This window comes from Nipponia nippon, unplaced genomic scaffold, assembly GCF_047370975.1.
Source record: "Nipponia nippon isolate SJK-2023a ecotype South Korea unplaced genomic scaffold, ASM4737097v1 scaffold_5, whole genome shotgun sequence".
Classification (NCBI taxonomy): domain Eukaryota; kingdom Metazoa; phylum Chordata; class Aves; order Pelecaniformes; family Threskiornithidae; genus Nipponia; species Nipponia nippon.
In genome coordinates this window covers 18,999,126-19,019,538 of record NW_028262369.1, presented here as the reverse complement: position 1 = coordinate 19,019,538, position 20,413 = coordinate 18,999,126, and the positions used below count along the sequence as shown (strand labels likewise).

Here is a 20,413-nt window from a genome sequence, read left to right as displayed (position 1 = left end):
TTTTCATAAAACAATTCAGTGCCATCAGTAAAACAAAAATCCAATAGACAATCTTGCCTATATACACACATACACAGAGACTCCAACTGACACAGGTGAAAATGCATCTTGGCTAATAACTCTCAAACTTGAATTAAGCTGTATAGCTCCAAAGACTGACTCTCCTCCAGTCCTGCACAGTATCAAATTTTTTTACCATTAGATTTCAGATGTATTGCCCACATACTTATATTGATATCGAGCAGCTGTGTTCTAAGTACACAAGACTGAGTATTTACCTCCTAGCATGAGTACTTGGGTACCCCCAAGCCCCTTCCTCACTGAACAAATCTGACTATACCATATATCCTAATTTCCTCCTAACTAATAATCCACAAAAACCAGTAGAATCACAGAAAAAAAAAAAAAAAAAGAAAGAGGTACATGTTAATACCATGTCTCTGCTGTCAGGGGCCTGAATCTTATCCACCCTATGGGAAGAAGTAATATCAATAAGGAATGTAAATTCTATAGAAAAGAATTAGACCTTAGATAGGTAGCTTAAAAAAAAACAAAACAAAAAACCAACAAAAAACAAACACAAAACCAAAAACATTCACAGAACATTTAAATGTGTAAGTTGCAAATTCAGACAACAGCAAGGCAAGAAATGTAGTTAAACATTCCCAAACTGAAGGAAGGCAGGATAAGAGCAGAGAACCCTCAGCAGAGGCTACAAAACAGAAATAATTGCCAATATAATTGGGAGACATCATGGCCAAGCCCAACTCTAAACTTGAACAAATACTTCAGACTGCCAGAGATTAAGTCTGCATTTAAGAACTGGTTTTGGTCAGACACCCATACTTCCTTAGAGCTCCTCCTCTTTTTAAGAGAAGCCTCATTCATAGGTGGAGACAAAACCGGGGGGGGGGGGGGGGGGGAAATAACCCCTATGTCCCGGCCATATAGAAGGAGGTGAGTAGGACAACATGCCTACCCAAACATGAGAATTATAATTCTGCCACCACGTAACAGATATTATTCCAAGAGGAGCTTGAAGCTGTCTACAAAGCAAGTAGATTTTCATTAAAAGAGCAGAGCAACAGCTAGAAGGCCCTGCATGTGTGTATCTGTTAACATCAAGCATGGGTCCAAGAATAGTTACAGCTGCAGAAGAAGATCCCACAAAATTGCAGAAAGCTCTGAAGAAAAGTCCCCTGAGGCCAGATCATGTGCATCTCTGCTGAATTTGAAATACAGTACTGGCACCAGGTAAGAGTTTGTGGTAGCTTAATAGAAGTCCAAGAAAACTGAATATATTCATTATAACCCTGAGTAATTTTATTTTTTTTTTTTTTTAAATTTGAAGCTGTCATTGGAGGCATGGTAATATGAAGGACCCTGCTTTTTGAGATGAACAATTTTCTGTCAGAGTACTGGTGAAGATCTTGGGGAGTACAATCAGACCTCTGAATCTACAACCATGTTTAATAGGAAAGAGGGTAGATTTAGATTAGATAAGGAAGAAATTCTTCACTATGAGGGTGATGAGGCACTGGAACAAGTTGCCCAGAGAAGCTGTGGATGCCCCATCCCTGGAAGTGTTCAAGGCCAGGTTGGATGGGGCTTTGAGCAACCTGGCCTAGTGGAAGGTGTCCCTGCCCATGGCAGGGGGTTTGAGCTAGATGGTCTTTAAGGTCCCTTCCAACCCAAATCATTCTATGAAGAACAAAGCATATGCTTTTTAACAAGATGTTTTGATAACAATATGAAGATACATGCCCACAGGTCAAGAGCTCTGGTGTTGCTGCATCAGAGGGTTGTGTTGCCATCCACAAGGACCTCTACAAACTGGAAAAATGGGCAGGCAGGAATCTCGTGCATCTCCCTTTTTTGAACTACAAACTCCTCCTGGGGAGGAATAATCCCATGAACCAGTATATGCTGGGGGCTGATGGGCTGGAAAGCAGCTTTGTAGAAGAGGACCCAGGGGTCCTCGCTGACACCAATCTGATCATGAGCCAGCAATGTGCCCTTGCCACAAAGGCAGCAAATGGTACCCTGGGCTGCATGAGGAGGAATGTTGCCAGTATGTTGATGGAGGTGATCCTTCCCCTCTATTCAGCGCTAGTAAGATCACACCTGGAGTAAACAGTACTGTGTCCAGTTCTGGGCTCCTCAGTACAACAGAGACATGGATCTACTGGAGAGAGTCCAGAGAAGGACCGCTAAGATTATTAACAGAGTGAAGACTCTCTCATTTGAGGAAAGGCTGAGAGAGATGGAATCGTTCAGCCTGGAGAAGAAAAGGCTCAGGGGAAATCTCACCAATGTATATAAATATCTGAAGGGGAAGTGTAAAGAAGATGGATTCAGGCTCTTTTCAGCAGTGGGCAAAACTGAAACACAGGATGTTCCATTTGAACATCAGGAAGTGCTTTTTTACTGTGAGAGCAACCAAGCACTGGCACAGGTTGCCCAGAGAGGTTGTGGAATCTCCATCCATGGACATACTCACAAGCTGTCCAGGCACAGTCCTGGGCAACTGGCTCTAGGTGGTCCTGCGTGAGCAGGGGGGTTGGGTGAGATCACCTCTAGAGGTCCCTTGCCACCTCAATCCTTCTGTGATTCTGTGAGAGCAGCAAGCAAGTTTCCTCCTTGAAGGACGCAGTCTATAGGCTGAAGGCTACAGTCATTATCCTGAGCTTAAAGTTTTTAAATTAAAAAAAAAAAATCAGTTGCTCAAGACAGAACTGGACATTGGTGGGTTTTTTTTAAATAATAAGCAAGTACTGTTAAGTCCCCTCCAGCAACAGTTTGTAACCTGTTCAGTGGCCAGGGAAAGAGCATAAGCAAGCATCTCCTGTGGAGTCTGATCATTATGAAAGGCATCCCTAAAACTATTGATCAGTTTCTAAAGTCATAGCACTGCAATAATGGACCACAACTGGTAAGGTTGACAGAGGAGGTGACAGGTAGGAAGAACTAACTCCCAAACACGCTTTCTGTAGCACTGAGGCCCAGATGACTATGGTAACCGAAAATCTGCTTGTAAAACTTTGAAGAATAAGGCTACATAGGGATTAACATTTTCATGGTATTCAGTCTCTCTCCTGCTGCCCACCTAAATGCATTTGAGCTAGACTGGGGACCAAAAAAACCATCTACCAGTGAACAGGTAGCAGAATGCTAGAACAGAAGTTTATTCAGAGTCTGGGCTAGGCACTGTGAATTTCTCTGTTTACAAGGAACGTGGTGCTAACTTTCAGAGACCACAAACAGAAATTAAAAGTGCCTCACTGAAGCAGAGTGTTCTGGTATACCCAAGAGTCAGCAACTCCGTTGGATTCTTTAGGGAAAACTGCAAGTTGCAAACTATGTATTTAAGTGCAAATTACTCTTGATGACTACTAGAGGCCCACTACCTAAGCGCCACAGTAGATTGTATAGGAAGAACCAGAAAAACCCAACATTTAGAGATCAACAACCAAAAGGTATATACAACAAATGACATGTGAAAAAGATGTGAAAAAGATACAGAAATATTACTTATTGTCTTACAATGGGGCAACTACAAAAGCATCAAATGAAAGTATTAACTGCTTCATGGGTTAAGATAACACTTCATTCATTCATTCTTGTGCAATGGCATGGATGTGAGAAGTAAGTTAGAAACAATCCATTTAAGGCTACTGAATAGAAAGATACTAACTGTGGCTCATGAAGTCCTTGAGGGCCATGACACTAGAGGCTGAGAAAGACTATTGGACAAGTATCACTGTTCTTACTTTCTTCCCTAAGCATCTGGCAGTAGCTCCTGCCACAGACAGGACATGGCACAGAAGTTCTTACCTTGACAAACTCCTAGCCCAGTTCCAATCCTTTATATCATAAAATTTTAACATAACCCATTCCACTATCAAACTTACATTAGAAAGCAATGCCTCGTAAAACATCCAAGCATAAAGTCATCAGGATACAATGGAACTTCTCATGAGTTTGAAAAGTACTTGAAAAATCAGCACCCATATTTAGTGCAACACTTAATTTTAATAATTAAACTTAAAACCACTATGTCCCACTCATTTACTCTTCAAGCTGTTCTCTCCAGATTTAAATCTCAGCAATATTACTTGCACCACAAATTTTGAAGTTTATCTAAGATATCTGGCACCACCTATAAAAAGTAAAATTACCGTTGAAAAAGATCCTTCACCCAGAATTTTCCCAAATTTGAAGTCATCAGGTCGTTTCTTTCGAGGCTGTGGAGGCTGCTGTCCTGTATGTTGCTGCAAGGAGTTTGAACTAGATCTTGATTCAGCTGCAGTGCCCTCCATGTTAGATCCCTGTCTGCTGCCACAGGTGGAAATGACAGATGGAGCGCTGGAATCTGCCTGGTTCCTCACCATTGATGGGGATGAACAGGAGCATAACACCACACTAGACTGGATTGGAACAGCATCATACTGAAAAGAAAAATGAAACTGTTATTCCTATACCTTCAAATAATTACCACAGACATCTGCACTTTATTTCCATAGGAGCATCATATAAAGTCCTATTTGAAAGAGGTATCATTAAGATGTCTTTAGGAGGGAATGTTAGTATTTATTTTGGAAACGGCAGCTCTTAATTTGTTAAACAACTCTGTTTAGGTCATGCTGCACACATACATATAGCCTTAAGTCAAAAGTCTGAACACTTTAATTCAAGAACGCTTTTTTTCCAAACTAAAAAAAAAATGCTCCCTAAATCCCAGATATCAAATTTCACCATATATTCTACTACAAATAACATGATCTTTAAACTTTATTTTGTGCTTAGAGACAGAGCCATCTGTCTAATCTTAACAAGTAGTAGTTTTCCTGAAACTAAAGGAATTATCTAGTTATGCAATGGACACCTGTATTCACGAGTAACATTAGTTTAGAGATCCAAGTTACAATGAACTGTAAACGAACAAGTAAAGCACAAAAACTTTAATGGAGACAAAGAATACATTCCTACATTTTTACTTGGAATCTCACTTTCTCCAATAGTATTTAAAATACATTGGGGAAGGAGAGGAAGAAAAGAGAGAACAACATACAGAAGGCAGATCAGCTGGAGGGTTTAATAATCAGCAATATCTAATACTTTTTTTGAAGAATGCTCTGGTCCATGACCTTTTTAAATGGAGATTACACTATTTAAATTGTACATAGGGTCATATAAAAACATCCCAATTCCAAAACAATGAACCAGATATAGCCCAGAAAAGACTAAGTACAAGAAGATACACTCCAAATACTGATTCTTGCAATATACAAAGCAAATCATCATTCAGTACTCTTTTATCAATTTTTCCCAAGTACAACCAAGGAAACTTGTTAAGCTGCTTTCCCTCCCTGTTGGTAATACACCTCCATTAGTCTGTCAGATGTCTGCTTCAAATGTTTTTCTTGAAACTGGCCGGAAAACACAGACAATAGGAGAGCTCTGCTGAACTACTTCCAACAATAAAAACTGAAGAGGTATGCCAACAGATGAAACATTTAAGAAAATTAAAAAATAATGTTCAGACATGGTGTTAATCTCAGTATTCTAAAATGTGTCCAACAGAATGAAACTATGACTTAACAAAAATCTCCTAACCTCAAAACAGATGTATTATACAACCCTGACCTAGTCTGTAACATCTCATGTTGATATTCAAATAAACATTACTTCTGACAAAAAGAATTTATCTCATGAATTTCAATTTGATTCAGAACACTCTTCTGCATTTCTATCAGAAACCACTTTAGAAGGGAACTGGACTTGCATTCAATCATGCATATGGGCTTAAAGCACCTAGCTCCCGAATTAGCAGTTATTCACTTGGCTATGCTCTATGCAGTAGGGAAAAGCAGCCCTTATTTACTGCTAAACTTCTTTCAAAAATAAGATACAATTCAGAAATACACTTGACTTACACATTTAGTGGCATTACGGAAAAATGAGACACAAACATATTTCTAAGCATGCAAATGTATACTTTCTAAATTAAGATGAAGGAAACAAGGTCAAAAAGAGTACAGCTAAAACTCTCCATTTCCTCCACTCTCCATAATTGATATATAAATATCAATTCCCACAAGACTGAAAATTAACCATTTTTAAGCAACTATTCTAAACAATACCTTCCAAGAAGCAAAAGGGAAGATTCCCTTTCCAATCTGAGTGCAGCCTACCTGCTCCAGGATCTCTATTGCTCCTTAGGGCTTTTTTCAAGAACTGTGACTACACCAATAGGGCAGCAGATCAGTAACAGGTAATAGCTTCTTTTATGAGACCTTTTTCTGAGCTTTGTGATACAGTGGAGACTGATGAGGAATCTGCCTATGATAGCTGTTTGCTATGTTTTGTACAGCTTTTGTGAGGACAAACGGGGGGTGAGGCTGGGGGAAGACTTGGAGACATATGTGAGAATTTTGCTTTTTGAGAAGTTCACTAACTCCCCTAGAGAGCGGTATATGCCCTTACTCAGAATCAGTTATGCAGCATTCTTCCCTTGGAAGAGAAGAAAGTATATCGATGCTATTATGAGAACAGGACATACACATTAAAGTGTATGTGCTGTAGGTCACATTTCCTTTTATGCCTTCTGTGTAGATATTTTAACAGACACCTTCCCCAGACTAGTTATTGCCCCTGACATTCTCATAGCCCAGCTGAATCACCTTTCGTTCAGACAGCTACTCAAACAGCAGCCTGTATAAAGATACACGGTAGACAGAATTAAAAACAGACTGTACTCTTTCCTATCAAGAGCACAGCCAGGCTGACACAAGTATGACTGCTCAACAACTGATGTCAATATAAGAAACATCCCATTAAGTGAAATATAGTAAATAAAAACAAACACATGAACACAGACTAAATATCAGGATTTAAATGATGAACTGGCTCCAGTCAGGCTATTCTAGAGCAACTGAGGGTTTACAGGTAAATAAAGCAGCAGCACTGCGAGGGATCTGATTAGATTCTGCAGCTAGCAAGATCACCTTAAAAGAACAAACAAACAAGAAAAAAAACCACCACAAAAGCACCGGAGAGCACTGACAGAAGGGGTAAAAAGGTGTTGGCTGCAGTATATATCCTTGCACAGTATCTGAAACTAAGTCACAATGAATATCAAGTATAGAAAAGCCCTAAGGGAAGAAGAGACAGGAGGAAAGGACTTTGTAGAAAGAGACGGTTATTTCCAGCCAAAGTATAACGTCAATTAGTCCCCTGACTTTCTCAAAGGAAAGTCAAGATCAAGAACAAGGAGGACAGAGGAAGATGCAATAGATTTAAAGTATCAGTTACCTAAGAAATGACAGAACTATGCAACTAGGTATGTTGCACCTGAACATTTATAGAAAAGGTCACTCCTACACTTACTTGTCTTTCCACACTCCACATAGTCTTGTTTAGTATGTTGCATCCTGTAATATTTACTTTCTCAATTTTATTTTGAAAGATTCCAAAAAACATGTCTGCAGAGACTATCCATGCTTCTACACGTCTTCAAATGTGCCAGACAGAACACAGGCTACCTCATCCAGTCTACCCTCATACAGCCATTTTTTTTCAAAAATCAGATTTAAGATTCTGCTTCTGCTAGATACAGACTTTTCTAGTGAGATATGAAGTCAACCACTGAAAAATTTAAAAACTTTCTAAACTGTGTCTGCAGTTCTCAGAAGCTTGGGGATGTTCTCCTTCCAGCAATTATCAACACTTCTCAGCTGGCAAGCCAGTGAAAGCACAGACCCTCACATAGTGACAACACACTTACCTATTGCTCATCACGCATCATGGTGGGCCACACTGATAACCACTGATCTAATAATTCTATTTCTGCTTTTAAAAACTAGTCTCTAACACTACCTACTTTCCCAAACTCTTCAGGATGCTGTTTCTAATTTACTTCCATGTAGAAATTATTTCCTTCTTAGTGCAATACACTATGAGTTTGAAAACCTAATAAGGAAGAAAATAACAAATCTGCTGAAGGAAAGTGGAATTACAGATCAACAGACATATCAAAATCTTCATTAACTAATTTTCAGTAAATCACTAGAAACAGGCTTCCTTTTATTTACATGCCATGTGAAGTAAGTCCTTGTATTGTTCTTTTCCCCTCTTGCCTGCAAACAGTAGAAATAAACTTTAAGAAAACCTGAATCAATGCAAAAAGCTCACTAGATAGCACTACATTTTTCCTTTAATGTAGAAAAAGCCAGTATGAAAAGCCAGTCACAGGCAAAGCTCCCAGTTACCCAAAAGGACTTATACCTTTTGGAATCCTTTCTGCAATTCAGCATTTTGACAACAGCACTACCACTACAACTTTTAATATATCTAAGCACACAGTATGCATCAAATATCACACAGCTCTAAAGCAAGTACAACCACAACAACTGCATCTCTACTAGCTTTTTCCCCACCGTAAAATCTGCAACACTCCTTTGCCGATACAGTTCTATCAACACTAACAGCAGCAAAAAAATACTTGTAGAGACTGGGCCTTCTGAAGCTTCCAGTATCTTTTACGTCTGTCCCAACTGACATGATACTGAACCCTGACAATGACTGAGAATATTTTTGCTACCAGCGAAACTCTACTAGCAAAACCTCATTTCTGTTACAAAGAAAGTCAGTGTGAATAGGGTCCTAACCTATCACTTGTCTGATAACTCTGAGTCTAACTGCTGACTGCATTAGTGAATCTCTAGCTGCATCAAGACATAGGACAGACATGATCAGAAAAGCTCTTCCATCCACTTACCTATAAGGCCAATTTTTTTGGAAGCAGACCTTGCTAACAGAAAGCATTATTTACACAAAGCAACATGAGCTCTAAACCTCAGCTGGTACCTTTGTTTTGATTACAAACAATGCTGATGAGATTGTATAAGCTAGAACATTGGCACAACCCTCTTATGAATGTTTTTTATGGTAAACTCTTACAGGTCTACTACATGAAATAATGCAGATAGACATCCATAAAACATTTGACTTGGCATTAAATTATGCCTGAAATACAGAATATCGTTGAGGAAAATGAATATAGAACATATTTTAAGTAAAACTGGTTAAATTCTTAAAAAAAACTCATATTTAATAGTCATCCCCAAACAAGGACCTCTTCCAGTTCGCACCTGGATTGACTCTCAAACCAAAAAGGTTGAAAGAAAAAGAATAACTGCGTAAATTTAAAGACTGAGGGAAAAAAAACAACACCACACACCATTTGGCAAAAAAAGTGTCTCTCTTACTTAAAGCAATCTACAGCTTTTGGTAAATTAGACAGTGAGACTTTATTTTTGTCTCTACTAAAACATTACTACAAATGAAAATATGGTCCAAGAACTTAGCCATAATGGTGAGAAACAAGTGGACAAAGAACTTGAGCTGGTCCATACCTGAGTATACAGAACTAGAAAGCATCAACTAGGAGAAGCAAAGTCTTACTGCCACTAGTACTGTGCAAACATTAAGGAGAAAACCAAAACAAAACAGTTTCAGGAGAAAAATCAAGACACTGAACCCCTGGAAAAACATCTAATCATCTGCCTAGATTAAGCTCCTGAAATTGGTGTTTATTAAAGAATCTGATTGTTTTAGCCTTGTGGTATCAGAGAATACAGAACTCTAAAAATTAGGATCACCTGCAATTCAACACAAGTCTTAAATGGATACAAGAATTACCGAGTGGTCTATATCATAAGTGTTAGACTAAATTATAAGAAGCTCACAGGCTATCATGAAGATAAACCAATAAACATGTATGCCCTACCTTAGCAAAGTCTGCTTAAGAAATTATAGGATTCAGAAAGCAACATAGCAGCACTCTAGGATAACTATGAAATAATCTTTTCACTTGCAAATGGAATTTGAGAGGCTTTCAAAACAGATACTACATGATACAGTATAAGGTACCCTCCCCAGCTGTCGTAGTATCCAATCACAGCTTTTACATCTCTGCCAAACATAGCCCTTTGATACAGAAACAGGAAGATCTTCCAAAATCTATGAATCTAAGATTTAAGGTCCAAATTAATACACTTGTTTTCAGGTAAAATTATGGAGTCCATCTGTGCAATTAGGGAGGAATAAAGGCCTTTATTTCACATTGAGAGAAGGTAATTGCTTTCATTGAACAGGTGTTTTGTAGTTTTAGAGATAAAGCTGACTTGCTACTATTTATCAATACTGAGATTCTGCTAAAGACAGTTTAAATTAGATAGGCTTGGCCTGAGAGGTTTTGTAAATTATTTTGATATCATCATACAAGCCAAAAATTCTGAAATTGAAATTTCTTTTGTATAGCTTATAATTTAAACATTGACAACCTGGGGTCTCCTAAGGATTTATCTGCAAAATGCAAAGGGAAAAAAAATGAACAGCTAGGCAGTTATATTTAACATTCTTTTTCATGGTACACTGGTATTTCAGAGGGTTGACAAAGATGCAGCAACTGCATCTGACACACACCTTGTATCTGAGAAAGCATAAGAAGGGGCAATTAACAGACATTATGCACAGCTTTCCCATTGGCTTCCTCCCTCCTCATATCCCACAATGAAAATGTTTACCTTCTCCAGGTTCCCCAATACTTATTTGTGACAGCCTCCACTTCAAAGGCTAGAGTGCAACACACCCTGGAAGTTCCAGCATATTCCAAAAGGAATAAAAAAAAAAAAAAAAAAAGGCAACTCATCAGGTCAGATACTAAGATGGGCCTGAATGTACGTCCTCAAACTGTTTCTCATAGTACCTAAAAAGAGAATGCAGGCAAAACCAGGGTAGTTCAGCTACAAGAAACAAGTTAAGATACAAAGAAACACTGATTCAGAATAACAAAATCCAACTAAAAGCCTCACCTTCCAGTGCAGAGAGCACAGTACAGGTGCCACTTGCCATCCTACGCCAACCCCATCCAGGAGTGGTTTGCAGGAAACGTAATGGTTATCATGTGACCCCCAGCAACACTCAACACCAGTTTCCCTTTCATAAACTCTGTATGCTGCTACACCAGAGCGACTGCCATGAACGAAGGCAACCCAGAACAATAAATGGTGTGCTTTCATAAACTGCAGTAAACATCAATTCTCATACCTTACATCCTCATGTCTGTCTACGCTCTGGACTTCTGTCTAAAAACAGACTGTCAGACTTTCTGCTAAGTGACCAACAGCATCCTCTTTCTATTAACCAATTGTACATATTTGTGTATAGAAAGAGAAACAATATACTGAATAAATTATGAAACTCCATTGCATGCCAGTTTCCACTTATATACGCTTAAAAGTTTGTCAGATAATTTAAAGAATTTAATAATACATCTGTTTGCCAACATTATTATTATTACCTTTAAGGAATTAAAATATTTGCCTAAAAAAAGATAAAATCCATTCATATGCCTTAAAAAGTGTCACTAGATGCTGTCAGACTGTCTTATCATTATAACGTAAAATCAAGCACGTAACAGACAGGACAAAACTCAGATTAAGCCAAGCCTCACCAGTACTTCTGAATGCACTACACTAATAAGCTGTTCATCCACCTAACAAGTTAACTTTGACACTCAAATACATACAGCCATATTAAAAAAATTAAAACACCATAGTAATTAGGAGGTATTTAAAAACATGTATGCTGCTCTCACTTTCAGCTTGACAGAAGATTATGCATCTCCCCAATCAGGAAGGAATACCACTAGACCGAACAGTAAGGAAACCAGACTTAGAAGTATGCTTTCAGATTCTGAAATCTGAAGAAAAAATTGCCAAAGGCTTTAAAGAACCACACTCAACATTCATTCATTGAAAAGAATGAATATGTTAAAAAAATATATTGTAACTGAATACCACATTGGCAAATACCTAGTCTTCTCTGGGATGAAAACATTAAGTCATACTTTAATGACTTAACTCTGTGCAGCACAGTGTGCAAAATATAGCATTAAAAATCTAGTAAAAAAAATAATCTGATCAGAAGGGATGCTATTAAGGCATTTAAAAAAAAATCTCCTGTTTTTAGGTACTATACAAAGCAGTTAATTAAACAAGCTGGTTAATCTTCAACATATCACAAGAAGTGACAGGTCTTTTTCATCCTTTCTTAAGGCAGATAATTCAAATGTCTAACACAAAATCATAAATAAAATCAACAGGCATTTCTAAGAACAAACGCCCCTCTCCAAAAAACAAACGAGGCACTTATTAAAAAGTGTACTAGGTTACAAAGATGCTGAAGATATTTTCCCAGGACAACAGGATGTTGTTTTCTATAGAGAAGTTATTCGAATATCATAGTAAGCTATTTTCTTCAAACTGCAGTAAACAAACCCTACTCCAAGTATTAGTTATTTGTAGATATTAAAAAGCCATCAACATCAAACATTAATCTTCTGTAGCACAGTGGTTTGCGTTTATGTCGTGTAGAGCTGCATCAGCACCCTCTCAAACCTCATTGTCAAATGATATGCAAAGATGACTGCAGAGAACTTAAGATCTAGCTCATAACCCAACAAATTGCCCACCAAGTCCACGTGTCTTGAAGAAACCGACCATTACAGTCAGCAAAACAGTCTGAAGTCAAACAATTTGTCAAAATCTATACTTTGATCAAGGTTCATGAATGGTTACTGATTACTACATTTAAAAGAACAGATTGAAATCTCCTATTCCAATTATAAAAGCTATTTTAACACAACTTTGTTTTGCAAAAGAATCTGAAGACATCTATCTGGAGTGACATTTTTTGATCTCAGAAGTTGCCACATGAAAAATCTGTTGCTTAATAGACCATTTTTATGAATAAATCATGCAAATTTCAAAAGCATTCAGTTGTATAAAAGGAAGATTTTTTTTTTGTTATTTCAGACTGCCATGCTATCTCATTAAAGAAGTCTAGGCTCTGACCCACCAAAATAACTATGCTCACCTTCATGCACAGTGTCATTTGAAACCTCTCAAATGCTGGAAAGTAAGCATTCATTGAAACACTGCATAAAACTCCCCCCCCCCCCCCCCCAATCTCTTAAAGTATCTTGATAGAAGTGACCATCATTTAAAATAAAAGATGACTTTTTTAAAAATAATGTCCTGGTAACACATTTCAAGATTAAAGACTGTAAGTGTTAATGGAAGGGGAAAGCTTGGAGCAGTTAATTCTTCAAAGACACTATTCTACCTAAACTGGCTGAGACCTTCGCAATAGTGGAAAACAGAAGTATGAAAAGAATTCAAGCTGATGTAGTCTGCTTGAATAAATTAACAGCCATAATTTAAAGAAAAATTACAGTAATGAAGGTAATGTTGAAAATACTTGTAATAAATCATCATAAGATACAGTTACTATTTCAGAGGAAATACATATAAAGCCCTGGCTAAGCCTGACAATGCCATGCTCCAATAACCTATGAAAATGTGATTAGTAAAACTGTTTTTTTCAGGGACTTTTTGTATTATTGTAAGGCACAAGTAGGTTGTTAAAAAAAAAGACTCTAGTTTCTAGTTGGCAGTTGTTTGCCTCATGTTCGAAATCAATTTTGGAAGACACAAGTCCTATCTTCAAAACATGATCAAGAAGATTTACTTTGAAGAAGAATCAAAATTAATTGATTTTTCTTCTTAAGTTCTCTGGATGTACATCCTCACAAAGTTCATGGTATACAAAGAAGTGTTTTGAAGTATGGGGAGACATACTGTATTGTTTATATAAAATAATCTCAAAACAACAGAAACAAAGCTCAGCTCTGACACTCTACCTCCTTCATAACCGAACTGATCGCCTACCACCAGTTCCTTACTTTCTGCAGTAAATCTATAACACAGTTTATCCATAAGTGAGTAATGAGGAAATCAGATTCATGTTCTATCAGCAAAAGTATAACCAATAGGTTGAAGGATTTGGAAGCACAGAGAACACCTCTACATTGTTACATTGCTTTGACTCTTCATTTAGAGAAAAAAGGTATTTTACCCACAAGACTGGTTTTGTTTCTACAGAAATTAAATTTCTCACATACAGAGCAATGTTGACTCAAATATTTTAGTTCACGCAAATGCCTTTTTCTAAATTTGACAGCCTTACACATAGGGCGGTATTTCCGGCCACTAATTTCCAGGATTCTAATTCCAAATTCAGGTAGGGATTAAAGCTAATGAAAGGATTTGTAAGAACCTGCATATCAGCCAGTTACCCTCTAACCTCCTCTACTGCTAAGCAAAGCACTTAAGTTCTAAGCACCTTCAGGAGCAGAGACTATTTAAGGCCTCCTTCCACCACCTCCCTCCCCTCCCCAAGCCTCAAAACAGATCAGAAACAGGAAACCACAAAAATCTCTAAGAACCTAAAGTCAGCCTATGGCCCAAATAGCTATATATGTAAACAAGCCATTGAGAATTCATTTCACACAAACAGATCCAGGCCAGCTCACAAGAAAACAAAAGCCATCTGTAATCGCAATAGTCTAGATCACATTCTACCCCATCAGTTATCTCATGAAGCACACCAATATTGAGAGGTGTTGTGCAGCATGGATGGGGGCTCATGATAACAAACACAAAAGGACTTCCTATACTAGGCTCCTTGCTAGCAATTCTAGGAGGCAAAGAGAACAGGTTTCGGCGAAGAGCAGAGAAGCAGCCACACAAGAGGTGGCAGTACATAGATGGAGCGTACGAAGGCTGGACAGCACAGTCAAGAATTGTAAATTAAATTCCTGCAGGATTACTAAAGAACTGAACATCAAATTTAATACTTTCTTTCCAGAAGAATGCGCTAAGCAAGTTAATCCTTGCAATTTTTCACCATAAAGAATTATAGAGTGTTTGCCAGGTGAAGTATTTACAGCTTGTCTTTTAAAGCAGAAAGCAAGTCTCAACTTCAATATTTAGTCACACAACAAACCAGTTACAGCACTGTTGAGCAGAATCCATAAGGTGTGAAAAATAAGGTTCTACACCAAACAGTTAACTCTGTGCATGTTGTGTTCAGTCCTTTCATGCACTTCAGTTAGACTTTAGTAACTTTCCACAAGCTTACCTGCAAATAAGATGTCAGAAAGGGAAGTGGGGAGGGAGAAAAATCAGCTCCTTCCCCTTTTTTGCTTCTTTATTACATATACATAATCTAACTTGGCCACCTGCAAAAAAAGTTTTCCCATTTGAAATAACAGAAACAACAATTCCTTGGCTTCAAAGTTCTTCAGGAAGCTCCAATATGAGGAACTTGAAGAAGGATTTTATCTTTCAAACATAGTGTTTTCTGAATTGAGTTTTTATCTTTCCGTATTAAAAAATAATTTCTCACTTGTATATTTTCTGATGCCATAAATGTGCTAGTTCTACAGCAATCCATACAGCTTTTCTAGAAAAAAATTTAGACAAAATACAAGTTTACTGCTAAAAAACAGGGATTACTAAAATATTTCACATCTTAATAGATCAAACCTATTTTTATTACTTTGCCAGTTTATTACTTTTTTCAGTCTAACAAAGTGGCCGGTTTCATGCCTTCTGTACCAAAATTCCTGCAAGTACTTCAGTAGTCAGCATCCCTTTCAAAATTTTTCCTGCAATGCTGCCTTCCAACTGATCTGCTTTAGGGAAGTGAAATGAGCCTGAGACTGCAGGCTGTCTTACAATGTCCAGCTACAGCAATCTACTTGTTGAGTTTCAAGAGCTATATGAAACAGACATTACTTCTAGCACTGTAAGTAATAGACCAATAATCCAAAGTATAATTCGCTTTTAAAAAAGAGCCTACCCACACAGTGGATTCATTGTTTATTTCAACATTGCTATTATATCCAGATTATTCTTGGGATCATCTCCTTTCCACTAGCTACCAGCACTTCCTATGTTAGAAATATGAATGCATATAGAATGGCTCCTCTTAAGCTTCTTCCATTTTTTCCACCTTTGAGCACCATCTCAGCACCTGTATCTTTTTACTATTTTCTACTCCTGCAGTCTGCTTTGGTAAGAGATTTACAGAAAACTTATCCCAGTTAAAAGCCTATGCATGAGTGATAAAGACTAGTCACAGCCTTATGCTGAAAACCCAAGAGAAGAGAATATTAAGTAGACAGGTATGTAGGGAAAACCCCTCAAGCCTGTCTGAAAATTTTATACCTACAAATAACTACAAACAAAACTCTTACCACAGCCTAGTCTAATTCCTAGCATAGATGCAGAAATTGCTCTATTAAGGACCCAGTTCTTTGAAAAGTGTAGTTTTTATTAGTTCCACAGGGGAGGAAAAAAAAAAGCTAGCAGTTTTGTTGAGACATATCCATGACTATACTATAGGTTTTTTCAGGTCAGAAACACTGGTAGATACTAACAGTCACTAGAGCAGCTAAACCTTCCAGTGAAGGTGTTGCTGAAAATGAAGATGTAAATAACCATTCTTCTAGACTCTTCATTTTGAGAGGAAGAGCACTTCTTGATAGGAGACCCAATACACTTATGATGAAGGCATTAACAGCAAATAACTAAGACCACACTGACACCTGCAACTAAAGCAGCACTAAAGTTGTTTCCTTCTCAAAAGTGCAATTCCCTCCTTGGTAGCACTTCTTCAGAAAACAGTAGGATGTTTTAGGAATTGTCCCCACATACACGAATACAAAAGTTAACTGTTTTGGCAGAGGAATGCTGGAATATTCCTTTCAAAGCTGTGCTATATTCCCCTCCACCCCAGCCTTTTGCTTTTATAGTAAAATAATCACAGAACTCATTCGTGTCATTAATTCCATCAGACGAACATTAACAGTAACTTGCTCAGAATCTCAGAAACACTGGATTTCCCATATTTGATATAATCTGAATTACAAAAGGTCAGCTGAATCAAGCCACCTCTATCTGCTACTGCCCATCAGTACACTCACCTGACCACAGAAATATTAAACAGGATGGAAGAGAAGGAATTAAAAATAAGTTATGCAGAAAAAATAGTTTTAACAAAAATGGTCGTCAAGTTTGTTCTTCGCTCATTCTCTCTCTGTATGTTTCTCTTACAGGCAGGGACTTAAACCATATATAGAAAAGGACCAGAAATGTATTTTGGAGAGAAAAACCTGGAAAGAGAGGCAACAAGCAAGGACAGAAGCATAAGGGAAGCATACTCCCTGTTTAAAAGAGTCCAAGTAAACAGAAGTCATCTCTGATACTGAGAAGCAGCCATATGGAGCTCTATCAAGTGGCAGAAAAGCAAAACTAATTCCTTTAATAATCAAACATTGCTTTATTTCGTAATCCTCGATGCAGTATTTCATGTCCTCCCCTGTAGGACTATTCCACATCATAATTCTTGTCTTCAGTCAACAAATGTGATTCTGTGTAACACCCTGATGAAAAAAGCACTGAGCATGAAGACGAGAGCACTGAAACAGGACTTCAAGAATCAATGCGGCTATGCCAGTCTCCATGCGAAAGACCCTCCTTGGCCAATTCCAACTGACAAAAAAAGTTTTAAGTGCTGCAGAGTGGAGCTTGGCAGCTTGCAACCCATAGAAAGAACACGAGACCCAAAAGCACAGCAGCACAGACGCACGGATAAGGAGCATACCGCTGCCAGTTAGTTACACCGACATCAATGAAAGCTGGTAGTTATTTTTGTGAAAAGCACTCTTTTCATAAGGGAATTTCTACACTAACCAAACTGTGTAATCTACAATGCAAACTAAGATTTACCGTCACCCCTTCTGTGTATCGGCTACAACTCCATCTTAAGTTAGTCAGTGCTCGCAAAACATTAGAGCTGTACACCGTGAGACTAACGTAAACAACTGTGTGTGAAACGCCGTCCCGCTACGACCCTGACGATCTTCCTCACGCGTTGGCTTTCGCTACAAACGAAATCGATTACAGAGCAACAGGTGGCTCCCCCCGGGCCACGACGCCGGTTCTCCCGGTGGGAGACGGCCCGGCAAAGCCACGCCAACGCCCCGTACCCGGAACCGAGAGCCAAGCTCCGCCAGAGGCCGCGGGGCGGCTGCCGCCGCCGCGCCCCAGCCCGGCTTCCTCCCGCTGCCGGGCCGAGCTCGGGGCGCCCGCCGCCGCGCTCGCCCGGCGCCTCAGGGCCCCGCCGGCGCCGGGGGCGGGAGCGGGGCCCTCCCGCGAGGCCCGCGGCGACCCAGGAGGCGGGGGGGCCGGAATGAGGACCGGGAGCGGCAGCGCCCAGGCCGGCCCCACGGAGGGCAGCGCTCGCCCGCTCCCCCGGCCGCCCTCCCCGGCCGAGCGGGCGGCAGGCGGCGGGGCCGCCCGCCAAACCCCACCACGACCCCGCCGCCCGGCAGCGTGTAGGGCACGGGCGGCCACCCCCTCACGGGCCGGCCCCGGCGCCCGGGCCTACTTCTCCTCCCGGCGCACGGCGGCCGCCAGCAGCCCCGGGGGGCCGCGGCGCCGGCGCCGGCCCCGCGCCCCGGACTCACCAGGTGGCTGCTGGTGCTGGCCATGGGCCCCGCCCGGCCGGCGCGGCCCGCGCTCCCGTCGCCCTTTAAGATCCCAGCGCACGGCCGCCGAGCCCGAGCCAATGGGGCGCCCGCATCCTCCGCCCGTGACGTCACCCACAACAATACCCCCCCCTCCGCCGCGGGCAGGACTTCCGCGCAGCCCGCTCGCTCACTGGTGGCGCCATCTGCTACTCACGAGCGAGCCCGGAGGGAGCGTCCCCCGTCAGCCCCCGCGTCCTCGGCCAAGGGGAGCATGCGCAGCTGAGGGGTGACGCTGCCGGCTCCAGCCCCCGTCAGGAGGCCGAGCACGGTACGGGCGGAAGAGGGCCGGGCAGCCTGGCGGCGCGACCTCCCCCAGCCTCCACCCTGCGCTCACATCCGGGTTCGTGCCACGACGCAAGAGTGCTCTGGGAACGACGACGTGGTGACGTCAGGAGGGCGCGGGTGGTGCCGGGGCGGTGCTTGGCGGCTGTGCAGGATTTGGCGGCGCAGGGCTTTCCTGCTGCCTGCGCTGCCGGTACCGGCCGGTGCCTGAGCTGGGGAAGGCCTCTTGAGAGCACCGAGTCCGCGTTACAGCCGTGAACTCAAGTGCGTCGTGAATACCCTTTCAGTACAGGTGTTCACTCCTAAAAATCTGCCTCCTCTGGGAAAAATACACGTCCCCTCTGCCCCTTGGGTACGAATTCACTGATTCCGACACGCAGTTTTCATCACTAGGCTTTCTGTTGCAGTCTGGGAACAGAATCATCTTTATCCCTTGCAAGAGATGTGCCCGCTCAGTACCTGCCAACGTTTCTTACTACTGCACGGTGTGAGAGTCCGTTGGCTCAGGCGCGTGCGCAGAAAGCACGGTCTTGCCCACCTGTGTCCACAAGCACTGGAAGCGCGTTTCCCCACAGGAGTGAGTCGGATCCAACGCCGGCCACCACCAGGATCGCAGGCGCGCTGAGAGGGATGGGCCATTGGTGCACTTGGCAGCAAACAATTTGAATTTGTCAAGGGATTATTGAATTGTGAGGGATTACTCAAAGGATGACGCAGGGAAGGACCATCTAGTTTAGTGAACTGCATCAGAATCTACAAGATACAGATATTTAGCTTCAAATGGGGGATGGGGTGGAGGGCCAGGGCAGCCGCAGTGTCCCAGTGTTGAGCTACTTTCTTTAGAAAGATTTTTGCAATAGCCAGCCTAAATCAATTTTCCTGTATGATGATTTTCTCTTCCTTCAGCAGACAAGTAGGACAACTGATCATAATCTTCTAATGGGTTGAGCGTGTGTGTGTGTGTTTTTGTTTTAAATGTACCTTCACGCTTTTTCAGACTGTATCCAGACTCTTGACCTCTCTCATAGGCAGTGTTTTCTTCCCCAGATTCTTTCCAACTGATTTACATCTTCCTGAAGGTATCAAGCCTACGGCCTCATTTGTTAGACGTAGAATGAAATAAGTACTTGCTACCATTCTCAAATTACATGTCGCTTCTTATGTGCTATAATAGTATTTGGCTGTTTGCAGTAACATCTCACTGTCAATCCATTATTTATATTACGGTACACTGCAGCTCTCACATCCTATTTCAATATATTGCTAGTAATCTATTATTCCCCGGTTTATATTCATGCATTTGCTTTCTCTTTCAAAGTGCAATCCTTTGCGCTTTATGGAATTTCATATTATTTAGACTATTTAAAATTTGTCAAAATATTGTTTCTCCTCCTTTTAGTTTCCCAAAATGACTAAAATCCTTCCCAGAACAGCGTCACACATCTTCTGTGCACACTTTCTATTTCGTCATCAAAATTAATCAAAATGTTGAATCAGACCAAGATTGAGCCAGGATAGACTCCTGGAATACCACTTGAAATGCCATTTCAGTTTAATGGGAAACTGTTAATGATTAGAGTCAAATGCATTTTCAAAAAGTGTAATCATTCGTTCATAAGTCTAGAT

At 40.6% G+C, this 20,413-nt stretch overlaps 1 protein-coding gene across 3 annotated transcripts in view; it reads right to left on the bottom strand.

Annotated features, from left to right (window-relative positions):
* Positions 1 to 19,173, bottom strand: part of PDPK1 (3-phosphoinositide dependent protein kinase 1) — a 37,484-nt gene extending 18,311 nt beyond the window's left edge. Inside the window, exons 1-2 of one of the 3 annotated variants that reach the window (XR_015698666.1) lie at positions 18,443 to 18,652; positions 4,179 to 4,448 (exon numbers count right to left, since the gene is read on the bottom strand). Coding sequence is in view for 2 of the 3 variants with exons in the window: in XM_009467863.2 (XP_009466138.1) it covers positions 4,179 to 4,448; positions 18,443 to 18,466 (294 nt within the window). In the remaining variant the exon portion in view is untranslated. The other 2 variants (XM_087730841.1, XM_009467863.2) reach the window with 2 other exon arrangements.
* Positions 19,174 to 20,413: the final 1,240 nt, after the last annotated feature.